This window comes from Pipistrellus hanaki, assembly GCF_964339955.1.
Source record: "Pipistrellus hanaki genome assembly, chromosome: 20".
Taxonomy (NCBI): domain Eukaryota; kingdom Metazoa; phylum Chordata; class Mammalia; order Chiroptera; family Vespertilionidae; genus Pipistrellus; species Pipistrellus hanaki.
Genome location: NC_140522.1, coordinates 1,999,639 through 2,019,631, shown reverse-complemented (window position 1 = coordinate 2,019,631; position 19,993 = coordinate 1,999,639). Strand labels below are relative to the sequence as shown.

At 51.0% G+C, this 19,993-nt stretch overlaps 1 protein-coding gene across 2 annotated transcripts in view; it reads right to left on the bottom strand.

The window, feature by feature from the left end:
• Nucleotides 1–3,990: 3,990 nt before the first annotated feature.
• GREM2 (gremlin 2, DAN family BMP antagonist) overlaps nt 3,991–19,993 on the bottom strand; it is a 35,388-nt gene continuing 19,385 nt past the window's right edge. The window contains exons 1-2 of one of the 2 annotated variants that reach the window (XM_084868795.1): nt 9,666–9,760; nt 3,991–6,871 (exon numbers count right to left, since the gene is read on the bottom strand). In XM_084868795.1, the coding sequence (XP_084724921.1) occupies nt 6,306–6,869 (564 nt within the window). In that variant the 5' untranslated portion in view covers nt 6,870–6,871; nt 9,666–9,760 and the 3' untranslated portion in view covers nt 3,991–6,305. Of the gene's footprint in view, nt 6,872–9,665; nt 9,761–19,993 lie in introns of those variants that run through there. The other variant, XM_084868794.1, reaches the window with a different exon arrangement.

Genomic DNA, 19,993 nt, shown 5'->3' with positions numbered 1-19,993 from the left:
AAAAGACTTGTCAGAAAGAATAGGAAATGAGGGACCTTTCTAAAGCGGTGGTTTGCCCACTGCCCTCTACAGAAAATGGGGCCTTAGAGCCCGGCCGGTGTGGCTCAGTGGTTGAGCATCGACCTTCAAGTCATAAATCCAATTTCTATGGCGGCACTCGAACCTCCCTCAGCTGCATTGATGTACGTCCTGGGCCCGTGAACGCAATTATGGGGCCCGGACTCCTATCCTGATGCTTGGACCTCCCTCCTGGGGCCCAGATGCCCATGATGGAGCTGAGACACCCCCCCCCCCGCCCCATTCTGGGGCCCCAACATCCATCCCAGCATCAGACCTTAACTCAGGGAAAAACAACTTAAGGCCAGGACCCCAATTCCTATGGTGGTACCAGGACCTCCATCCATCCGGGGCCTTCACCTACATCCGGGTACCTGACTTCGGGATCACTGCCCCGGGGCCCTGACATCCATCCCAGGATCACACCTTAATTTGGGGCCCAGACCCTCCCGGCAGGACCCCTGTGTCCACGGTGGGACTCAGACCTTCCTCCAGGGCCCTGACCTCCCTCAGAGGCCCTGACTTCCATCCCGAGCAGAGACCTCTCTCCGGGGCCCAGAGCACCATCCCAGGTCCCAGACCCCCGTGCTGGGTCCCAGACCCCCATCCCAGTTCCTCCATAATTTGAGGCCTAGACCTTGAAGTCAGAACCCCAATTTCTATGGCGGCACTCGAACCTCTGTCAGCAGCATCGTCCTACATCCTGGGTTTGTGAATTCAATGGGATTAGATGTATGGGATTATATATAGGATTGGATGGATGGGATTAGATGTATGGGATTATATATAGGATTGGATGGATGGGATTAGATGTATGGAATTAGAATATATGAGATTAGATTTATGGATTATATATATATATATATGTGTGTGTGTATATGTGTGTATATATATGTGTGTATATATATGATTAGATGGATGGGATTGAATATATAGGGTTTGATATATGGGATTAGATTGATGGGATTAGATAGGTCAGGGTTAGGGAGGGGAAGAAAGAGAGAAACATCGAAGTGAGAAAGACTCATCAACTGGTGCCTCCCACATGCACCCCTAATGAGGCTGGGGATCAAGCCCACAACCCAGGTCCATGCCCTTGACCGGAATCAAACCCAGGACCCTTCAGTCCTCAGGCCGCCGCTCTATCCACTGAACCATGCAGGCCAGGCAGGACCTGCGATTTAACAAGATCCCCAGGTGGTTGATTACACGCCCCAGGTTGGCAAAGCAACACAATCCCGTTCCTTTTAGAATAAATTCCGTGACTCCTATTGCAACCCTTTTTCTGAAAGAATGTTATACAGCTGCTACCTCATTTGTAAAAAAAAAAATGTTTAAGTGTTTAGGGCAGTGGTCGGCAAACTCATGAGTCCACAGAGCCAAATAGCAATAGCGCAACGATGGACATGTCTTTGGAGAGCCACACTTTTCAAACGTAAACTTCTTCTAATGCCACGTCTTCCACATAGACTTGCCCGCTCCGTGGTGCTTTGTGGAAGAGCCACCCTCCAGGGGCCAGAGAGCCGCATGTGGCTCGTGAGCCGCTGTTTGCCGACCCCGGGCCTGTGCGTTCCCGGGCTGCTCCTGCTCCAGCCTCGGGCCGCCCTCCTGCGTCTCATCCATCTCCACCTTCACCCCCGCTCCGGGACCCCACCACCCCGGCTTCCGTTCTGCCTTCACCCCTTTCTCCCAAGCCCATTAGAATGACCCCACCGCCGAGGTGTTGGCCCCGGCCCCCGCCTGGCCACCCGCCCCGAGAGCCCCCACCTACCTCTCGCTGGGCTTCTGTTTTGACCTTGACCGTGTGGCTCGGGAGGGCGGGGGCCACCTCAATTCAGGCCATAATTCAGGGACAGCACCTGAAGGCCAGGACCCCTGTTCCTATGGCAGTACCAGGACCTCCATCCGGGGCCTTCACCTACATCCGGGTAGCTGACGTCATGCCTGGGGCCGGGATCTCTACCACGGGGCTCAGACCTGCATCCTGGGGCCCAGACTCCCATCCTGTGGCCCAGACTCCCGTCTCAGAGAGTCCCAGACCCCCCTCCCAAGATTAGACCTTAATTCAGGGCCCAGACCTTCATATAAAAATCCCAATCTCTATGGCCGCACCAAAACCTCCCTCAGCTGCATTGACTTACATCCTGAGTTCTGAAATCAACGACGGGGCCCGGACTTCTATCCTGATACTCAGATCTCGCTGCTGGGGCCCAGACCCCTATGATGGAGCCCAGGCCCCCATTCTGGAGCCCTGATATCCATCCCAGCATCAGACCTTAATTCCGGGACCTCCTTCAAGGATCCCTTTGCTGCTGCCTCAGTTTCTCCGGGCCAGTGTCAAACGGTTTCTCCCTCTGCACGACAGATGCAGAATTTGGCGAGTGAAGAGGTGTGTGTGTGTTAGGGGCAGAGGTGGGGAGTCCGGGACCCCCAGGCTGGCATTTCAGGGTTGTGACTGTAAGGAGGGTGCCATTGAGCACTGACTTCCAAGTGGCATGGATTTGTTCAACAGATTTAAAAAAAAAAAAAAAAAGCCCTCATCGGTGTGGCTCAGTGGCTAGAGCATCGGCCTGCAGACTGAAAGGTCCCAGGTTCGATTCCGGTCAAGGGCATGGACCTTGGTTGCAGGCACATCCCCTGTAGGGGGTGTTCAGGAGGCAGCCGATCAATAATTCTCTCTCTTCATTGATGTTTCTATCTCTCTCTCCCTCTCCCTTCCTCTCTGAAATCAATAAAAATAGTTTTGTGTTTTTTTTAAAAAAATCAATCATCCAGCTTCAGAAACAAGTGAACCGGAATGCCTTAGTCTCATGTAGGGGGCGTGTTGTGCCCCAATTAATTGAACTAAATTGAATGACTTATCAGGAAGTTCAATGAAATCCCTTTTAAATCCAAACAGCAAGCCAACCATATGCAGTTTCATCGCTTTTATTGGTGGTTCAGTCTCTGGAATGGCAGGTGAGCCGATCCATAGAGGAAGTGAGACGCTGTGAAACGAAAGGACTTCAATTCAGAAAGGCCGAGCCTCGTGACAAGTGGGTGTGGAAACCTCCGAAGCTCAGGACGCGTCTGGCTCCTGGGGGACGCGGTGGGGGCCCGGGCTGCTGAGGGGACGGCGAGCTGGACGGCAGACTTCCGTCTGCGGCCGTGTTTCCAGTTTCCCGGCTCCGTCTTCCTGATGCGGAGAGCACAGGGGGAACAGCTGGAGAATTCTCTCTTCGCACCAGGCGTGGCTCAGTGGATAGAGCGTCGGCCTGTGGACTCAAGGGTCCCAGGTTTGATTCCGGTCAAGGGCACATGGCTAGGTTGTGGGCTCAATCCCCAGTAGATGGCATGCAGGAGGCAGCTGATCTCTCATCAATGATGTTTCTCTGTCTCTCTCTCTCTCAGATCAATAAAAATATATTTTAACAGAAAGAAAGAAAGGTAGATAGAAAGAAAGAAAGAAAGAAAGAAAGAAGAAAAGAAAGAAAGAAAAAAGAAAGGAAAGTAGGAAGGAAGAAAAGAAAGGAAGAAAAGAAAAAGAAAGAAAATAAGAAGAAAGGAAGGATGGATGGAAGGAGGGAAGAAGAAAAAAAGAAAGAGAAAGAAAGAAAGGAAGAAAGAAAGAAAGAGGAAGGAAAGAAAAGAAAAGGAAAGGAAAGAAAAAAGAAAAGAAGGAATTTTCTCTCCAGCTGCTGGGATCTGTAAGAGTCTTGGCAAACCCCCCAAGACCAGGGTTGAGAGCCACCCCCAGCCCTTCTGCTCTTGGACGCCTGCTTCTGAATCTCTCTGACGCTGGCCGGCCTCAAAGGTGGGCGACCCCGTGATGCGGGCCAGGGGTTCGACTCCCCGCGGCCAGACAGAAGCCCTCCTAACGCACAGCACTCCTGGGCGTCCCCGGAGCCAAGCTCACCCTTCCTCCCTCACGGCACACCACACCAAGACCCCACAGAATCCTAGAGCCTCTTCATTTGTTCTATAATTTAATAGTACACCTATAAAATAATTACATTATACGTATAGCTTTCCTTCATTTATAACAACAACAACAAAAAAACCCAACACACACAATTAAATACAATTGGAGCCGTCAGAAGGTAAACTTTGTACAGACAAGAACCCACATTGCAGCATATCATATTGCTTCCATTGCTCTACCCACAGTCGGGCTCAGCGAGTGAGCTGGTGTTTGTCCTCTGAGCGCACCCTTCATCCTTCCCCTATGGGCCTGGGTTCTGTGCTTCTACAATCACAGGGGGTGGCGTGGCAGTTTGACCAGAGGATGCCCTGCCCTCACTTTCCCTCCCCTCCCCTCCCCTCCTCCTCTTCCTCTCCATCGGCCTCCATCCCAATCACATGGACCACTTTCCCTCCCGGCTTCTCTGCAGCGTGTTCTGCCTGAGTCTGACCTGAGGTTTCCCACTACATGCGAATGTCCTGCCTTTGGGCCCATTTCGGAACCCCGAGGGCTCTATCACAAACCGCACATCCTGCTCAGATCTTGGGGCGTTTCAGAAATAACGGAAATGAAACTGATAAGGCAGGGGGTGGCCACGGATGCCCGGACACGCCACGCCCACCGAATCCGTGCTCTCCAGGGGTGTGTGTCTAGATCCTCCTCCATCGCTGTCTCATGCCAGGGAGCCTCGGTCTCCACGTCTCCCCCATCCGGGTAACTCACAGGCCTTCCTGAGGTCCCCGGGGGAGCGTCTAGGGCCCGGGGCTTGGGGATTGCCAGGGAAAACCGTTCTGAGCACGCTCCTTCCCCCCCCATCAGGTTGGAATCTCGTTCGCCTGGACCAGATTCCATAAACACCACGCACAGGGAACCTTCCGGTGGGGGCCATTTAGCAGAGTAAAAAATAATATATTTTTTTCAGGAAACTAAACGATGTCCACTTCCTTCCGTCAAGAGACCACAGCGTGAGAACCTCAAGAATTCACGAGAGAAAAAATATGCAAGCTGGCCTAAGGGTGCCCGTCTTGTAGGCGGGAATCTGTTCTTTGAAGAGGAAGCCCATGGCTTTCTGGGAGTTCACAGATTCCCACTGGACACATCATAGCCCTTTGGCCCCTGGAGGGCGGCTCTTCCACAGAACACCACGGCCTGGGCGAGTCTGTGTGGAAGACGTGGCTTCGGAAGAAGTTTACGTTTAAAAAAATGTGGCTCTCCAGAGACATGTCCATCGTCGTGCTGTTGCTATTGGGCTCTGTGGACAAATGAGTGTGCCAACCACTGGCCTAGACCACTACGTGACCCAACTCCTTGCCTTCTTAAATAGTTCTCTATTTTAAAATAGTGTTTGCTTAGTGCCGTGGCAGTGAAATAGCGGACCTTCTCACTCTGCAGAGGCATGGGAAAGATGAACAATTTCCCGAGGTTCCCGCCTCCCCGCACCCCTGCACCCCAACCTGGAGGCTACATTCCTTCCATTCAGTGTGAGACCACCACTCCTCCCTCACCCCCCTTCCTGATCCGGAGCAGGCACCCGCTGCCAGGCCGTATTTCTGAGTCAGACACCGCCTGGGCCCACCAGCCTCCTGCTCTGGTCCTGACCCAGGACCCGCTGCCGAGCCCGAGTCCAAACCCGTGAACCAGTAGGAGAACCAAACCCAGAAAGAACACTTGGGAACAGCTCTATGGGGTACATACAGGTCAGGCATGACCCCCTAGGGCGCCGCCCTGCAGGCCGTGTGTGTGATAACATGCGGACGGCAGCGATGACAGCATGCACACCAGCGTCCATCTGGAGTCCGTTGTTGGGGGGGGGGAGGGGGAGTGAGGCAGGTGAAGGGGGCTGGGGGCGGGGGGAGCATGGCCTGCTGTGAGCAAGGTCCTCAGGGAAGCCGCTGTGGCCACCAATTCTTGGCCTCAGGGGACTGGAACTCCTGCCCATAAGCAGCTCCTCCAAATCCACAGCTCAGCAGCCAGAGGGCAGCCCCAGCCATGGGGACCAGGGGGACAGGGTCCAGCAGCAGAAGGTTGAGAGGACGTGCATCCTTCACTTCGGGAGGCAGAGGGCGAGCTGGAGTGCAGGCCAGGCCAGGGCAACGGCCCCTTTCCACACGGTGGAAGCATCAAGACCCCCGGGTACCGGTCCGGCCTCCTCCTCCGGATCCGGGGTGCAGCCCGGAGGCCCGGGGCCGGCCCCCCACACCCATCAGCCAAGCTGCAACCAGGACACGATCCTCCCCAAGGAGAGCGGGTTCGAGGACAGGGACGGAGGGGCCGGTGGTGGCCGGTGCGTCCCGGGGCCGGTGCGCCCTCACTGCTTGTCCGAGCCGCCCAGGTTCACGGACATGCACCTGCACTGCTTCACCTTCTGGATCTTCTTGAGCCGGAAGGGCGGGTCCAGGCCGGGGCAGTCCAGCTCCACCAGCACCGAGGCCACCCGCTGGGGCCGGCAGAAGGCGCAGGACTGGAAGGAGGCGGCCTCCTCGGGGCGGCGGGCCTGGCGCGGGATGTAGAAGGAGTTGCACTGGCCGTAGCAGAAGCGGTTGAGCACTGTGCGGCTGCGGCAGCCCTCGGCGCCCACCGTCTGCCGCAGCGGCTGCGTCTTGCACCAGTCGCTCCTCAGGTACCTGCGCTCCGTGACCACCAGCGCCTCCTGGCTGGACGCCAGCACCTCCTTGACCTCCCTGACCGGGTGCTGCCAGCGCTCCGAGTTGTTGCTGCCTCCTCCTCCTCCTCCTCCTCCTCCGCCTCCTCCTCCTCCTCCTCCGTCCTTGTAGGGCGAGGGGATGGCGCCCGCAGGCCGGTTCTTCCTGCCATCGGCCGCCCTCACCAGTGCGGCCGCCAGGGTCAAGGTCAGCCAGAGCTTCCAGGACATCCCTGCAAGGAGAGGAGCACCAGAGAGAAAGGGAGAGGGGGAGAGAGAGAGAGAGAGAAACATCAATGAGGAGAGGGAGTCATGGACGGGCTGCCTCCTGCACGCCCAGCACTGGGGATGGAGCCCGCACATGCCAGTCCGGGTGCAAATAGCTGCCTCTCTGTTAAAAACGATTGTCCTCGTGTGGAATAAAATGAACAACATAATCCGATGAACACAATAGACCCGAAGGCATAGAAGCATGGAGCAGACGGTCAGGTCACGGAGGGACGGTGGGTGGGGGAGGGTGGGGGAGTGGGAAGAGATCCACCAAAGATCTTGTGTGCATAGATGCACCCCCCCCCCGCCCTGGACACAGACAATAGGGAGGTGAAGGCCTGGGGTAAGAAGTGGCAGTGGGCTGGAATTCAATGGGTGGGAAAAGGGGGACCTACGTGATACTTTCAACAATAAAGGTTACAAAAAATAATTATCTTAAAATATCTAAGCTAGCCGAAACCGGTGTGGCTCAGTGGATAGAGCGTCGGCCTGCGGACTGAAAGGTCCCAGGTTCAATTCCTGTCAAGGGCATGTATTATACCTTGGTTGCAGGCACATCCCCAAGTAGGGGTTGTGCAAGAGGCAGCTGATCAATGATTCTCTCTCATCGATGTTTCTAAATCTCTATCCCTCTCTCTTCCTCTCTGTAAAAAATAAAATATATTAAAAAAAAATATCTAAGCTAGATAGGTTGTTTGATAGACGGTCAAACGCTAGGAACTTCCAGTTATAAGATAACGGAGTCCCAGGGACGCAAGGGGCAGGATAAAGACATCTAAGCTGACATATTTCTCTGAGTCACCGTTGTTAGTCTCAGACCCAAGAGGCTTCTGCCTGTCACCAGCCGGGATGCCTTCACAGGAGTCTGTTGAGTGTTTAATCTGGACGAGCGCTGTGATAAGCCTTGTAAATTCCAGCAACGCCCTCAGCGTCCACGTTCTTTTCCAGGGGCCCAGCCCTCACGGGAGCCGCCGTCCCCATCCCTGTCTCCGGGCCTCCCCGCCGCCTCCTCCTCTTTGCCCGTCCAGCAGGCTCATGGCAGGCGTCGGGGACTGACCTGCCCAGCCCACGCAGCTTATTAGATTTGCAGAATGATTTGCGATCTCCATAGTCTCTTAAAAAGAAAGTATGCTTGGTTCCGTCTTAGCAATTTCCGAAATTATTCACGTCCTGCGTAAACACAACCCCACATGTGCGAGGGCCCGCCAGGAAAGACTGACAGAGTCTTTCACGGACTGGAATGTGCCCCTGAGCGCCTGGTTCCAGCACCAGCTTCCCGGGAGGCTGCGATGGGTTCAAAAATGCCAGCTTTCACCCCGCAGGTCTGGGGTGTTGTCAGGGAGAACAAGGCTAGAGCGTGTTCAGATCGAAAACTCTACGAGTTGCCAAAACCCGTGTGGCTCAGTGGATAGAGCGTCTGCCTGCGGACTGAAGGGTCCCAGGTTCGATTCCGGTCAAGGGCATGGACCTTGGTTGCGGGCACATCCCCGGTAGGGGGTGTGCAAGAGGCAGCTGATGGATGTTTCTCTCTCATCGATGTTTCTAATTCTCTATCCCTCTGTTCCTCTCTGTAAAAAAATCAATAAAATATACTAAAAAAGAAAGAAAGAAAGAAAACAACAAATGTTAGAAACTCAACAAATCAATGAGTAACTTAGTCTTAAATAAATAAATAATTTTTTAAAATAAAAATAAATAAAAAGTATCTTCATTGATTTCAGCCAGGAAGGGAGAGGCAGAGAAAGATGTAATAGACCCTAGGGACCCACCATCCAGATGAAAATAATATTAGTGTTTCCCGAATTCATTTTGCCATCTCCTTCTATTTTTTTTTAGAATACATTTTGATTGACTTCAGAGAGGAAGGGAGAGGGAGAGTGAGATAGAAACATCCATGATGAGAAAAAATCATCGATCGGCTGCCTCCTGCATACCCCCTACTGGGGATCGAGCCCACAACCTGGGCGTGTGCCCTGACTGGGAATCGAACCATGACCTCCTGGTTCATAGGTCCAGGCCAACCATTGAACCACATGGGCCAGGCAATTTCTTCATAGTCTCCTCCACAAACCATGAAGTAGAAAGTTGATTGGTCCAAGACAGTGGTTAGTCTACTCTCCTTGCAAATGGGCAAGGATGCACTGGGACCATGAGATGTGAGGAACAGCCAGGAAAAAATCATTGGTCCGGTTTTTGGTTGAGGTTTTGCAAGGATCTGATGACTAAGGAGAGGAAAGTCCAGTCTTCGCAGCAGAGGTAGACTGGACTAATGGGAGGCAACGGAAAGCTTGATTGTGTTAAGACAATGAGTTAACCATATCCTAAAGAAATGCCTGCACAGAAACAGAACATAATAATAATAAAAAAAAAATGTGGGTTTTAATAGCAACAAACGTCTCCATTAAAAAAAAAAAAGTATTTTTCCAGACTTACTAGTGTGAAAAATCACAGAGCAGTCATCACAAAAAGTTATTTTGGGTGATATAACGGTTGACAGTTTAATGAGAGCCTCCTTCCATTTTGATTTCAAGCAAATCATTGGAAGCAAGCTAGCTTGGGAGAGGGTTTACTTATGAGTCATCTGCTTTCCAGTGAGAACACCAATATTTAGGATTGTCCTTCTGTGTGCTGCCCTGGGGCCTTTACTGTACCTCAGGCAGTGCATACAGTGAGAGCAGGGTGGATGGGCGGAAGAAGAGGAAGAAGAGAAGACCGGAAGTGTCAGGAACTGAGTCCTGCCTGCCCCCTTGTAGACACCTTCTCAGGCAAACTGAGGCTCTCAAGCCACATGTGGCTCTTTGACCCCCTTGAGTGTGGCTCTTCCACAAAATACCATGGCCCGGGCGAGTCTGTGTGGAAGAAGTGGCATTAGAAGACGTTCACGTTTAAAAAATTCGGCTCTCCAGACATGTCCATCATGCTGCTGATATTTGGCTCTGCGGACGGATGAGTTTGCTGACCACTGACCTGGGGGTACAGTGAAGGGAAAAGCGGGAAGAGAGGGTGGAAGTCTGGGAACACAAGTTTTTCAAGGCATTTCCTGTAGAAATCTACAAAGCTGGCCGAGGAAGGGCAGGAGTGGCCACGAAGTCAGGTGAGGTGAAGGGTCATAGGTCTCCCGGATCGATGGAGATCATCTTGGTGGGAGGACTCTCAGAGCTGTGCTGCGGATGCGGACAAGATCGCAGTGGAGAAGGAGGGAAGATAATGTGCAGTTCCTCATGTTTATTATGCTTTTAAATTCTGCTGCAAGCCCAGCTTTCGTGGTTCAGTGGTTGAGCGTGAACGTATGAACCAGGAGGTCACGGTTCGATTCCCGGTCAGGGCACATGCCCAGGTTGTGGGCTCCATCCCCAGTAGGGGGCATGCAGGAGGCAGCCAATGAATGATTCTCTCTCATCATGGATGCATTTCTCTCTCTTTCCCTCTCCCTTCCTCTCTGAAGTCAATAAAAATATATCTATAAAAAAAAATGGTTGCTGATAAACCATAATCCATTAAGCTTTCTGAATACGTAAGAATTCACTCTGAGCGAGTTATAAATGGAGTCGCTGGAGAGGATAAAAATTACTTCTGAGCTGAAACCGGTTTGGCTCAATGGATAGAGCGTCGGCCTGCGGACTGAAAGGTCCCAGGTTCGATTCCGGTCAAGGGCATGTACCGTGGTTGCGGGCACATCCCCAGTAGGGGGTGTGCAAGAGGCAGCTGGTCGATGATTCTCTCTCATTGATATTTCTAACTTTCCATCCCTCTCTCTTCCTCTCTGTGAAAAATCAATAATATATATATATATATATATATATATATATATATATATATATATATATTTAAAAATTACTTCTGAGCCAAACCAGTGAGGGATTACACGCTTTTTTTAATGAAAGGGACCTTCAGTCCAACTTCTTCCTACCTCCCGTTCCCTCTCCATGACTTCAAATATTCATCTCTGTCACTTCCCCCTCTTGGACGAGGTCAGGACACCTCAGAATCTGACAACATCTCAGGAGCGCGTTACGTTCCTTGGCGGTATTCTGGATCCGCGAGGGTTCTCTTATTTCCCCTCATTTCCTCATTTCCTGTCTCTCTCTGGGAGGGCACTTCTGAGATCCTAGGAGGTCGGAATCTGGGAGTTAAACAACACACATACTTAACAGCGCTAGGACAGGCACTTAAAGAAAAGGGGATAGGGGTCATTGCAAAATATCGTAAATGTTGGGGCGAACAATTTTGTCTTGTGGGTGTTCCTCCCGGGGCTGAGTTCCAGGGAGGGCAGTAAGGGGTAATGCTCATTAGGGCATCATTATCTCTTGTCTGAAGGAAACGATGTGTGGGTTTCAGGCAGCCCACTCGGCGTTGGCATTGGCTCTGGATGGGTTTCAAACCAGCGACGCTGTTTGAACAGCTCCTTCCCTCCGACATGAAAAGAACCACCACCCAACCACAGAGTTGATGCTAAATTACTAGGTGATGACTCTTCTGGCTCCCAGAGGTTTCTAGATCTCAGTCCCCAGAATCACGGACCTTTCTTAGGAGGGAAAAGAGCTGAGCCGGGATGGTAGACCTCCCATGCAGTCTGCCCCTCGCCTGCCCCCAGCGGGCTCCGTGGGCTTCTGAGAAGTTCGGTGTGGAGTCAAGGTCACTGAGTTCTCTCCAAGCCTGAATCTCAACAGCGATCCTTTAGAAGCAAGAGAAATATCCCCAGGCCAAATATCCCCGATTATCAGCAACCACGTCGTCAACGGATATGTGTGATGATGAAAATCCACTGTGTTTGGTCTTTATCAATATGGGGCATTGAATAGATATTGGTGATTTATTATTCTTCTGTTATTCCCTAAGCTTACTTATCTTTGGGGAATTTCATTAGACTTTTTTTTTTTTTTTTTTTTTTAAGGAGTAATATCAGATCAGCATCTATAAGGAAACCTTAAAAAAAGAAAACAAAACATTTTAGGCTCGGCTTTCATTGCTCAGTGATTGAGTGTCGACCTATTAAACCGGAAGGTCATAGTTCAATTCCCAGTCAGGGCACATGCCCGGGTTGTGGGATTGATCCCTGGTGTGGGGCGTGCAGGAGGCAGCTGATTGATGATGTTTCTCACTTGTTGATGTTTCTCTCTCTCTATCCCACATCTTTCCTTGCTCTATAAAAACCAATAAAGTTAGAGAGAGAGAGAGAGAGAGAGAGAGAGAGAGAGAGAAGAGAAGAGAAGAGAAGAGAAGAGAAAATACAGCATGCATAGACTCTTGAACGCCCCTGCAGGGAACGCCCTGAGTAAGACTGGCCGGAGTCTTGCCTTGATCACAATGAACTTGGCTTCATCCCACGCTCTGTTGAGTGCTTTCCCTTGGTGAGGTCTCCTTGGGACCGTGGCAATCAAGAAGGTGGGGGAGAGGTTCAAGGGTCAGTACCGTTGTACTGCCTTTCTGTCAACATCTAGTGGCGGCATGGAGCAGGCGTGGCTAACAGCGAGAAGTTACGGTCGACTCAGCGAATGGTTCCAGAGAACTCTCTTAGGTCCTTCGGCTTCTAAAGTCACGGCTGTCAGGAGTCCTCAGCCAAAGGCACCTCTGCCCTATCAGTCACCCCTCCCGACCGTGTTTGTCCTTGCGCCTGAGAAAACACTGCCTTCCATTCTCTGGGACTCCTGGCGAGTCAGGGGACAATTCCCTGTGATGTTTGCCAAGGCCAAAGCCTGCTTGGTCACATACGGTACACATGGTGACTTCATGCTTCCCTTTGGCTCCATTGTTCGGAGTTCCCTTCCCGGAGGGAACGCTCCGTGTACTCGGAAACAGTCGATAACTATGACCTTGAGTGTTTCACATGGTCCATGGGCCACCAGGAAAGAGACAAAAGGAACAGGCAGATATCAGAGATATTTCCTCGCACTCCCTAAAGACATTTTTTTTAAAAAAATATATATTTTATTGATATTTTACAGAGAGGAGGAAGGGAGAGAGATAGAGAGTTAGAAACGTCGATGAGAGAGAAACATTGACCAGCTGCCTCTTGCACACCCCCTACTGGGGATGTGCCCGCAACCAAGGTACATGCCCTTGACCGGAATCGAACCTGGGACCTTTCAGTCTGCAGACCGACGCTCTACCACTGAGCCAAACCGGTTTCGGCAAGACATTTTTTTTTGAAGATGAAACAATGACTCTTCTTTAAAGAAGGTGATATTTATTTAAAATATATGTTTATTGATCTCAAAGAGGAAGGAAGAGGAAGAGGAAGAGAGAGAGAGAGAGAGAGAGAGAAACATCAATGATGAGAGAGAATCATTGATCAGCTGCCTCCTGCACACCACACCCTCCAAACCCCCACTGGAGATAGAGCCCAAAACCCGGGCAGATGCTCTTAAACCGGAATCAAACTCGGTACCCCTCAGTCCACAGGCAACACTCTACCCACTGAGCCAAACCAGCCAGGGCCTTTTTTATACAATTTAAAAATATATTTATATTGATTTCAGAGAAGGGAGAGGAAAAGAGAGAGAGAAACCTCAGTGATGAGAGAGAATCATTGATCAGCTGCCTCCTGCTCGCCCTCTACTGGGGATGGAGCCCTCACAGGGAATCGAACCGTGACCTCCTTGTTCATAGGTTGACGCTCAGCCGCTGAGCCCTGCCAGCCAGGTGCAATCATTTTTTTTTTTTTTTTTAAATCCAGTTCATTGTCTTTTGATTTGTTTATGGGACAAGAGGTTTGGGGGGGAAAAAGACTCAGGAGTGTATGGATAGTTAGGGAGAATTATGGTGGCGTTTGAGTGAGGAATTATAGACTGGCAATAAACGGTGCTAAGACAACGGAAAATCCATTTGGACACAAGATTTAACGAAACAGGGCAAGTCACTGAGGAAGTCCTTCTTACTAACCTAGGTTTGGAGAAGGCCTTCCCACAAAACAAAAGAGCCGCGCGAGGCTGAAAGACGTTTGCTTTTTGATGACCTTTCTTTGCGCTCCCTTTTTCCTTCCGTGATTTTCTGAACGAGTTCCAAGATCAAAATAGACATATCAGCAGGGCCTCAGCCCCTTGAGCACAAGCCCAAAGTGACCTTACGATAACGGCGTTGAAGCAATGGGGTAAGGAGCTATGCCAGGAGCAGTTCAGAGGCGTGGAGAGTCCGTGGGTTGGGGGCCAGGCAGGCCTGGGTCTCCACTGGTGTTCCAGAGAGACTGTGACCTTGGGAACCCCCACGGCGGCTGTGAATCCCCACCTCCTCCCTTTCTCAGGCATCTCAGTTATGTTAGATGTGAAGAAGCTGGTGGGCCGGGGCTCTGACTGGTCCTCACTTTCCTACTCCCCCTTCTCCCTGTAACGCTGGGTTCTGTACAAACCACCTCCTATTTCCCACATCAGCATCAATCCCATGCTCATCGGGCAAGAAATGTCATGGCTTCCTGCCTTCAGACTGCTCAGCAGATCCCTCCTGCTCCGTGTCATCCTATAGAATAAAAGGCTAATATGCAAATGGTCCCCTCCACCAGGAGTTCGACCAGCAGGCAGGTCGGCCAAGTGTCCATGTCTCCTCCCCCTGGCCAGGCTGGCTGGACCCCACCCATGCACGAATTCATGCACCGGGCCTCTAATTATATATATATATATTGAGTGGCCAGATTATTATGTGTTCAGAGATCATCATCATCTGGCCACTCAGTGTGTGTGTGTGTGTGTGTGTGTGTGTGTGTGTGTGTGTATTAAAGGTCTCCTGTATTTATATTGGGCCTTTTATCCAGGGCAATCTCCTCATCTCAAGATCCTTAATCAGCATTAGGCGGCCATACATGTGAGCTCCGGGGATGAGGGGGAGGCATCCTGAGGACCTGATTGCATCCACCACTCTTCTCCAGCGACTCCAGGGCCCTGGTGCTGGGCTGACCACCCAGAGGCAGCCGGAGTCTGCTTTTCAATAGCATCATCGCAGGGAAAGCATAGGATATCAGCGGTCGGCAAACTACAGCTCGCAAGCCACATGTGGCTCTTGGGCCCCTTGAGTGTGGCTCTTCCACAAAACACCACGGCCTGGGCGAGTCTGTGTTGAAGAAGTGGCGTTAGAAGGAGTTTAAGTTTAAAAAATGTGGCTCTCTAGCCAAAACTGGTTTGGCTCAGTGGATAGAGCGTCAGTCTGCGGACTGAAGGGTCCTGGGTTCGATTCCGGTCAAGGGCATGTACCTTGGTTGCGGGCACATCCCCAGTAGGGGGGCGTGCAGGAGGCAGCTGATCGATGACTCTCTCTCATCGATGTTTCTAACTCTCTATTTCTCTCCCTTCCTCTCTGTAAAACATCAATAAAATATATTTTTTTATAATGTGGCTCTCTAAAGACATGTCCGTCGTTGTGCTGTTGACATTTGGCTCTGTGGACTCATGAGTTTGCCGACTGCTGGGCTGGGTGGTTTGGGGTGACTCTCTGTGAGGCCCTCCTTACCGCCAGCGCCTGAGTGTAACCTGCTGGTCTCTGCAGAAATCAAAGCTACTCAACCTGCTCGCTGCCCTCATCACTAATCCCGGTGGCATCTAAACCCGTGTCCTCCCTGGCCTGCTGGCCCTCCGGGCAGGGCACCAGGGGCGCTGGCGCAGCTGCTCCAGCTGGCATCCATGCCGCGGCCCGGCTCGGGTTACCGGGCCTTCTCCTCCAGCTCGGCTTTGATTTACAGATTCTATTACCGACCCCTCAGGCCCGCTCTGACCCCATCTGGCTTGGAGGCCGCGCCAACTCTCTGGGCCCACACGGAAGCCCCTTGAGGAGCATCTGATGGACGGAGGCACGCTGCTCCTCCTCCTCCTCCGATGCTTCCAGAGACGACCTGAGCACCAGCAGAAATCCCTCAACGTGGACCCGCGGCGGAAAAGGGGGTGTGGGTGGCGCCAGGTTAAAAACTGCACCTCGAAACTGCTGCTCCGAGCACACGAAGAAGTGGCCTCCGTACGAGGGCTGGAGAGAAACCTGAGCCCCCGGGATGGGGTCAGTTATCTTGTTACCTTTTAACCCGGTGAGCGGTTCCACTAGCTAAGCAGTACTTACTAATAGCAACCCTCAAGCACCCAGACTGGCGAGATGGAGACGCGGCAGGGAAGTCGAGGCAGGCACACAGAAGAGAAATGGGGGACAGGACACGGGAATCAAGTCCACTTGGGGAGAGGGGACACCTCCCAGGTGACTCACCTGTGCCACGTCCTGTGGCTTCGTCTTGGGCTAAGTCTGTCAGCATTTTCTTTTTTCCCTTTTATTTATTTATTTTTAAAATATATTTCATTGATTTTTTTTTTTTTTTTTACAGAGAGGAAGAGAGAGGGATAGAGAGCTAGAAACATCGATGAGAGAGAAACATCGACCAGCAGCTGCCTCTTGCACACCCCCTGCCGGGGATGTGCCCGCAGCCAAGGTCCATGCCCTTGACCGGAATTGAACCTGGGACCCTTCAGTTGGCAGGCCGACGCTCTATCCACTGAGCCACACCAGTTTTGGCTGTCAGCATTTTCTTTAAAAAGAATATTCTATTTATTGATTTTTCAGAGAGGAAGGGAGAGGGAGGGAGAGATAGAGACATCCAGGATGAGAGAGGATCATGGATCGGCTGCCTCCTGCACGCCCCACCCTGGGGATGTGCCCTTGACTGGAATGAAACCTGGGACCTTTCAGTCCACAGGCCGACGCACTATCCACTGAGCCACACCGAGTAGGGCTGTTGGCAGTGTCTTCTGTGCATCTCGGTAGCCCTGATAGGAACTGCCATTCATTTTCATTAAAGGGGAAATGTAATTGCTCATATAACACCCTCTATGTGTAACCCGAAGCCATGTATAGGGCTGCTGAGATCCTTTAACATAATCCTGCCTACGGGCAATTAGGGCAATTTTATATCATTCAAGGCGATTAGTCCTGATTGAGTGTCTCTGCTCTTGGACCAGCTTTTTAGGGTCTCCTCAGGTTTTTACAGAAAATACCCTGGTTTAGGGCAGCCACAGAGAACAAGGGGGTGGGGGGGGGGTGTAAAAATGTTTCGAACTGCCATTTCTCCTGTTCAGAGTCCACCGTGTTTGTGTGTGCGTGTTGGCGGGTTTATGAGCTCTGATTAGAAGGAGAGAGGAGCCGAAACCAGTTTGGCTCAGTGGATATAGCGTCAGCCTGCAGACTGAAGGGTCCCGAGTTTGATTCCGGTCAAGGGCATCTGCCTTGGTTGCGGGCACATCCCCAATAGGAGGTGTGCAGGAGGCAGCTGTTCGATGATACTCTCTCATCAATGTTTCTAACTCTCTATCCCTCTCTCTTCCTCGCTGTAAAAAATCAATAAAAATATATTTTAAAATAATAAAATAAAAATGAAAGACTCCGAGTCGAATGCTGTCCTTTCTGTCCTATTTTTCCTTGAGCATCACCAACACAAATGGAGCCTCACAGTATGGGAGAACCATTCACGTTGTCTTAGCAACCAAACCCCGTGAGCGGCAATGAGCAGACGCACGGAAGGGACTGACGCGATGCTTTCTAGAGCTAGCGTCTGCTCCTCTAAAGAAAGCTCAGCGCAGACCCAGACAGGCCTTTGAAATGATGACAGACATCTGGGAGCCAGTGTGGTTAAGGCCTTTAGTTCATCCTATTAAGTCCTCATTTGGATTTGGCGACAAATAATTGGGATAATTGAACTTATTACCCAGAAATTCATGGAATAAGGAAACTCCCTTAACCAAGGGAGACTCATTTAGAAGCTCCCTTCTGGATTCCAGTAAGGAGAAGAAGTCTTCTCTGCCCTACAGCATTCTTCCCCCCCTTTCTGGTACCGTGTTTTCCTGAAAATAAGACCTACTTACAGGTTTCCTTCTGAGTGAAATATAAGGCATCCCCCCCAAAATAAGCCCCTCCCCCCCCCCCCCCAGGCTAAACATGAGAGATTTGGTCCACTGATTCCGAAAGAAATGGAGTCACAGGAAATTCACCAGGAAATTCAGGAACTGGATTGTTAGGATGATGTTCCAGAAGAGGATGACATGATTGTCATTGAATAAATGAGTACATTCTTGATACTGTAGGATTCACAGTCTGTCTGGTTTGTGTTGACAACTACCGTACTACCGTACCGTATACAGGTAATAAATTTCCTTTATTTTCATTTCACCATAAATGTGTACCGTATTCTTCTTCATGGAAAAATAAGACATCCCCTGAAAATAAGACCTAGTGCACCTTTGGGAGCAAAAATTAATATAAGACACTGTCTTATTTTCGGGGAAACAGGGTACAAACTGGTATTTTTCTTTCATGTTCTCTCAGCGATGTCCCTCTCTACCTATAGAGAGCTCTCTCTTTGCCTTACCCTACAGGAGTGCCTCAAACTGATTGGGAATCTGGATGCCCGGCTGGCGTGGCTCAGTGGTTGAACAATGACCTAGGAACCAGGAGGTCACGGTTCGATTCCCGGTCAGGGAAAAACCAATGGGAAAATATCCTTGGGTGAGGATTAACATAAATGAATGAATGGATGAATGAATGAATGAATGACTTCGGGGGGGGGGGGGGTGGGATGGAAGAGAAATAGATCTACTACTGCTTCTGGAGGAGAGACTTACCAAATTTCCCTTTCCTTTTCTGCCCCCCCCACCCCCCCACCCCCACACACACACTCACACAAGGCCCTCCTTGTTTCTGTTTTTAGGTTTTACCCCATTCTCGGATCATGCAGAACACAAGCTCTTTAACCAAGTGGATTTAGGAGTTGATACTTGGTTGTAAAACATGCGTGGGCACTTCTAGGACTTGGGAAGAATTCCCCACATAACATATGTTCCGACTCTCCTTTGCTCGCGGCGAAGACGTGGCGTGGAGCTGAGAGTAGCTTTGAGGGCGGCCGGAGGGAAAGGACCATCGCCCGGTCCTGGTGAACGAAGCGGAGATTCCCCGGCGGTGCGCCCGTCCATTTCCCGGTCACGGAGATCCCTGAACTGGAAACACTGGAAGCGCAGCCAGTCTCCCAGCTTCACACCGACAGAGACGTCCGTGGGCCCACATCTGAGGCCTTGTGGCTTCTGATTCCTGCTGCTGTTGGTTTCTCCTCTTTTGTTTGCTCTGAGTGTAAATATTTGCTCTGTCTGCATCCTCATGGCGAGTCTCGTCTCGGTGTCTCAGGGAGAAGGCAGGCTGCGGTGAGTGGACTCCTCGGGATCCCTCGCTCTGTGCTGGGATCTCACGTCTTGGGACACGAGCTTGGCAGAGCTGTCCGCTCGCCTGCTCTCTGCCCCTGCCCACATTGCAGGGTGTCTCTCCCTGAAACCTGGTGTGACTTGATGCCTCTCTGCAGAGAGGAAGCCCAGAACCACCCTCTTGGTGGAAGGGTTTGGTCACATGGACTTAATATATTTTTAAAAAATATATATTTTATTGATTTTTTTTTTTTACGGAGAGGAAGAGAGATGGATAGAGAGCTAGAAATATCGATGAGAGAGATACATCGATCAGCTGCCTCCTGCACACCCCCTACGGGGGATGTGCCTGCAACCAAGGTACATGCCCTTGACCGGAATCGAACCTGGGACCTTTTAGTCCGCAGGCCGACGCTCTATCCACTGAGCCAAACCGGTTTCGGCTGGACTTAGTATTTTATTGGTCGGTGATCATCCATTGGTTGCTAATTGATTCATGTGTATTCATTTGATTTCCCTAAATCTGGAAGTTCTTGGAGTATAGAAATCATCTCTTTCAAGGTAAGACCAAAGAAGAAGGAGACACGCTCCATGTATGGCTTGTGAACCAATAATGACTATAGAACCCGTCATTGTGGATTCTCCTTACAGACTGCACTGTTTAACACGGCGCAGGCTCGCTGTGGGTCTTCAGTAAACTCTGCGGGTTAATTGAATGCAGAAAGCAAGGGCTGTTATTTTGGAGAAAGAGTACCCACAGGGGAGTTAAAAGACTTGAAAGATGGTATGTGATGAGACGGAACAAGCAAAGGCAAATAAAATATGCCCGATTTCAATTTTCCAATTGATTTCCATGACATTTGTCACCATCATTGGCCCGGGCAGGAATGGGAATGGGGAATGCAGTTAACAAAAAGAATAAGACCCTTGGTTCCATAA